The following is a 5,379-nucleotide window of genomic DNA, read 5'->3' on the forward strand; positions in this document are numbered from 1 at the left end:
CTCTATTTCACTGGCCACAAAGAATACACATAATGGATTAGAATAGTTGTCAGACAATTCTACCATAATTAAACCTTAATTTACCTTCTTCAAAAGACTATGTGTTATACCCACCTTCGACACTAGGTTGAGTAAAACTGACCAGAATGACTCTGTCAGTTGTACTTGGAGATACACTGATGCTAAACTCGACCTGGGGGTTGGCCTGCACAGACCATGATAATGTCGCTGGGAGTCGTTGTAAGTAGAAACGTTCGTTTAGCTCAATCCGACTTGGCACAGGAGCAGAGACATCCACCAGGCTGTTAAAGTCCGTTGTAGACATCATGCTGGTGTAGTCCGTTTGAAGAGAGGCCAGATGACGGCTGAAGTAGAGTTGGAAGGTCGCGCGTATGACGCTGACCTGAAGATCCCCAGCCAAGGCCCCTGCTGTGAAAACGTAAGATTGAGTAAGCTACAGTTCCTTTATCTGAGAACAAAGAGCTGATAAGGCTTCGACCCAGGAATATAGATTGGCTCAATTTTAATCAATGAACCATACCTAAAATTTGTAACTAAGATTATATCCAATAATAACACAAAAAGTACACACCTGTCAGACCCTGGGTTATATCCAGATCCTCCAGCTCCGTCAGAATAAGCGCTGTATGTGTGGCGCCCGGACCTTCCTGGTACACCAACACCCAGCGCTCGGCCTTCAACCTCACATTGGCTGTTGCTATAAGATTGGCCAGTGGCACTCCGTCTTGGCTCTGAAGCTCTGTTAGCGACAGGTCAAAATCTTCGAGATGGAGTTCTTCGGACAGTGGTGCGTCCAAGTTCAATTCCCAGACCGTTACGTCAGCACTCATAGCCGTGTAATCGAACACTGAAAAAAAGAGAACAACAACTGAGTGTATCATACTTGTCTGTCATCCTTCATTTTCAAGGCATATGAATAGCCTACACTGGCCACAAAGAATACACATAATGGTTTAGAATAGTTGTCAGACAATTCTACCCTAATTGAAAATTAATTTACCTTCTTCAAAAGACTATGTGTTATACCCACCTTCGACACTCGGTTGAGTAAAACTGACCAGAATGACTCTGTCAGTTGTACTTGGGGATACACTGATGCTAAACTCGACCTGGGGGTTGGCCTGCACAGACCATGATAATGTCGCTGGGAGTCGTTGTAAGTAGAAGCGTTCGTTTAGCTCAATCCGACTTGGCACAGGAGCAGAGACATCCACCAGGCTGTTAAAGTCCGTTGTAGACATCATGCTGGTGTAGTCCGTTTGAAGAGAGGCCAGATGACGGCTGAAGTAGAGTTGGAAGGTCGCGCGTATGACGCTGACCTGAAGATCCCCAGCCAAGGCCCCTGCTGTGAAAACGTAAGATTGAGTAAGCTACAGTTCCTTTATCTGAGAACAAAGAGCTGATAAGGCTTCGACCCAGGAATATAGATTGGCTCAATTTTAATCAATGAACCATACCTAAAATTTGTAACTAAGATTATATCCAATAATAACACAAAAAGTACACACCTGTCAGACCCTGGGTTATATCCAGATCCTCCAGCTCCGTCAGAATAAGCGCTGTATGTGTGGCGCCCGGACCTTCCTGGTACACCAACACCCAGCGCTCGGCCTTCAACCTCACATTGGCTGTTGCTATAAGATTGGCCAGTGGCACTCCGTCTTGGCTCTGAAGCTCTGTTAGCGACAGGTCAAAATCTTCGAGATGGAGTTCTTCGGACAGTGGTGCGTCCAAGTTCAATTCCCAGACCGTTACGTCAGCACTCATAGCCGTGTAATCGAACACTGAAAAAAAGAGAACAACAACTGAGTGTATCATACTTGTCTGTCATCCTTCATTTTCAAGGCATATGAATAGCCTACACTGGCCACAAAGAATACACATAATGGTTTAGAATAGTTGTCAGACAATTCTACCCTAATTGAACCTTAATTTACCTTCTTCAAAAGACTATGTGTTATACCCACCTTCGACACTCGGTTGAGTAAAACTGACCAGAATGACTCTGTCAGTTGTGCTTGGGGATACACTGATGCTAAACTCGACCTGGGGGTTGGCCTGCACAGACCATGATAATGTCGCTGGGAGTCGTTGTAAGTAGAAGCGTTCGTTTAGCTCAATCCGACTTGGCACAGGAGCAGAGACATCCACCAGGCTGGTAAAGTCCGTTGTAGACATCATGCTGGTGTAGGCCGTTTGAAGAGAGGCCAGATGACGGCTGAAGTAGAGTTGGAAAGTCGCACGTATGACGCTGACCTGAACACCCGTAGGTAAGTCCCCTGCTGTAAAAAGAATAAGTTAACACAGTTTTATATCTCCAAGTACATGACAAACAAAAAAAGGCAAAATATTGAAAAAGTGTATCGTTAGATTATCAAAACTAAATAATGTGGCATACTTTGAAATCAAATTACAATTACACTTCATTGTTACTTTCGTTTTTGGCAACAAACTTTGGATCAGTCTCTACACCAAAGTATAAGATTTCATACATTGCATTAGGAAATAAAATTGTAAATTAGAGTTAAGATGAGAATAAAACACAGAAACTACACACCTGTCAGACCCTCGGTTATGTCTAGGCTCCCCAACTCCGTCAGAATAAGCGATGTATGTGTGGCGCCCGGACCTTCCTGGTACACCAACACCCAGCGCTCCGCCTTCAACGTCATACTGGCTGTTCTTGCAAGATTGGCCAGTGGCACTCCGTCTTGGCTCTGCAGCTCTGTTAGTGACACCTGGAACTGTTCCAGCTGGAGTTCTTCGGACAGACCAGCATCCAAGTTTGATTCCCAGGACGTTACGTCAGCATCCATAGCCGCATAATCAAACACTGGAAGAAGAGAAGAACAACTAAGTCAATCATCCTTCATTTACATGGCATATAAATAGCATAAACTGGTCAAAGAAAAAAAATATGTATAATGGCTGAGAATAGTTGTCATACAATGCTAAGAGAGACTATATGTTACACTCACCTTCGACAGTCGGTTGAGTAAAGCTGACCAGAATGACTCTGTCACTTGTGCTTGGAGATACACTGATGCTAAACTCGACCTGGGGGTTGGCCTGCACAGACCATGATAATGTCGCTGGGAGTCGTTGTAAGTAGAAGCGTTCGTTTAGCTCAATCCGACTGGGCACAGGAGCAGAGACATCCACCAGGCTGGTAAAGTCCGTTGTAGACATCATGCTGGTGTAGTCCGTTTGAAGAGAGGCCAGATGACGGCTGAAGTAGAGTTGGAAGGTCGCACGTATGACGCTGACCTGAACATTTACAGCCAACGCCCCAGCTGTGAAAACATAACATTGAGTAAGCTACAGTTTGTTTATCTGAGAACAAATAGCTGATAAGACTTTGACCCAGGAATATAAATTGTCTTAATTTTGATCAATGAATCATACCAAAAATTTTAGCTAAGGTTATATTCAATTAAACACAAAAACTACACACCTGTGAGACCCTGGGTTATATCCAGATCCTCCAGCTCCGTCAGAATAAGCGCTGTATGTGTGACGCCCGGACCTTCCTGGTACACCAACACCCAGCGCTCCGCCTTCAACCTCACATTGGCTGTTCTTACAAGATTGACCAGTGGCACTCCGTCTTGGCTCTGCATCTCTGCTAGCGACACCTGGAATTGTTCCATCTGAAGTTCTTCGGAAAGTGCAGCATCCAAGTTCAATTCCCAGGCCGTTACGTCAGTTCGTATAGCCGCATAATCAAATACTGAAAGAAGAGAAGAACAGCTCAGTGTATCATTCTTCAATTAAATGGCAAATAGAAAGGCTACATTGGCAACAGACAAATATACATAATGGCTGAGAATAGTTGTAAATACAATTCTAAAAAACCTTAGATTAACCTTCTTTGTAAGACACACCCACCTTCGACACTCGGCTGAGTAAAGCTGACAAGAATGACCCTGTCAGTTGTACTTGGAGATAAACTGATGCTAAACTCGACCTGGGGGTTGGCCTGCACAGACCATGATAATGTCGCTGGGAGTCGTTGTAAGTAGAAGCGTTCGTTTAGCTCAATCCGACTTGGCACAGGAGCAGAGACATCCACCAGGCTGTTAAAGTCCGTTGTAGACATCATGCTGGTGTAGTCCGTTTGAAGAGAGGCCAGATGACGGCTGAAGTAGAGTTGGAAGGTCGCACGTATGACGCTGACCTGAACAGTTACAGCCAAGGCCCCTGCTGTGAAAACGTAAGATTGAGTAAGCTACAGTTCCTTTATCTGAGAACAAAAAGATGATAAGGCTTCGACCCAGGAATATAAATTGGCTTAATTTTAATCAATGAACCATACCTAACATTTTTAGCTAAGATTATATCCAATAATGATATAAAAAGTACACACCTGTCAGACCCTGGGTTATATCCAGATCCTTCAACTCCGTCAGAATCAGCGCTGTATGTGTGACGCCCGGACCTTCCTGGTACACCAACACCCAGCGCTCCGCCTTCAACCTCATACTGGCTGTTCTTGCAAGATTGGTCAGTGGCACTCCGTCTTGGCTCTGCAGCTCTGTTAGTGACACCTGGAACTGTTCCAGCTGGAGTTCTTCGGACAGTGCAGCATCCAAGTTCGATTCCCATGCCGTTACGTCAGCATGCATAGCTGTATAATCAAAAACTGAAAAAAAAAGAGAAAAACAGCTGAGTGTATCATCCTTGGCAGATGAGTAGCCTACACTGTCCACAGAAAAAAAATGGCGAAGAACAGTTGTCACACAATTCTAAAAGAACCTTAGATTTAACTTCTTTGAAAGACTATGTGTCACACTCACCTTCGACACTCGGTTGAGTAAAACTGACCAGAATGACTCTATCAGTTGTACTTGGGGATACACTGATGCTAAACTCGACCTGGGGGTTGGCCTGCACAGACCATGATAATGTCGCTGGGAGTCGTTGTAAGTAGAAGCGTTCGTTTAGCTCAATCCGACTTGGCACAGGAGCAGAGACATCCACCAGGCTGGCAAAGTCCGTTGTAGACATCATGCTGGTGTAGTCCGTTTGAAGAGAGGCCAGATGACGGCTGAAGTAGAGTTGGAAGGTCGCGCGGATGACGCTGACTTGGACATTTGTAGGCAATGCCCCTGCAGTACCAAACAGCATAATGAATAAGTTAAGGTTCAAACATATGTCTGATTACAAAGCATAATAGGAAAAAAGTCACAATGATGAAACGGCAATTGAACGTAATCATACTAAACTATTTCGATAAAAGATGTAAGATTATACTATTTTAGGGCAACAATGTTGAATCGATTTCTACCCAGCAATATAAATTCGACATTATTGCACTACAAACACATAAGATATTTCCAGTATAGCACATAACATATA

General features: G+C 44.2%; 1 protein-coding gene across 1 annotated transcript in view; it reads right to left on the reverse strand.

Moving 5' to 3' along the window:
* LOC118405006 overlaps nt 1–5,379 on the reverse strand; it is a 20,818-nt gene that overhangs the window by 12,651 nt on the left and 2,788 nt on the right. The window contains exons 5-13 of the mRNA XM_035804406.1: nt 4,388–4,415; nt 3,910–4,224; nt 3,476–3,751; nt 3,000–3,314; nt 2,579–2,854; nt 1,989–2,303; nt 1,530–1,805; nt 1,052–1,366; nt 703–868 (exon numbers count right to left, since the gene is read on the reverse strand). Of these exons, the coding sequence (XP_035660299.1) occupies nt 703–868; nt 1,052–1,366; nt 1,530–1,805; nt 1,989–2,303; nt 2,579–2,854; nt 3,000–3,314; nt 3,476–3,751; nt 3,910–4,224; nt 4,388–4,415 (2,282 nt within the window). The remainder of the gene's footprint in view (nt 1–702; nt 869–1,051; nt 1,367–1,529; nt 1,806–1,988; nt 2,304–2,578; nt 2,855–2,999; nt 3,315–3,475; nt 3,752–3,909; nt 4,225–4,387; nt 4,416–5,379) is intronic.

This window comes from Branchiostoma floridae, chromosome 17 (assembly GCF_000003815.2).
Source record: "Branchiostoma floridae strain S238N-H82 chromosome 17, Bfl_VNyyK, whole genome shotgun sequence".
NCBI lineage: Eukaryota > Metazoa > Chordata > Leptocardii > Amphioxiformes > Branchiostomatidae > Branchiostoma > Branchiostoma floridae.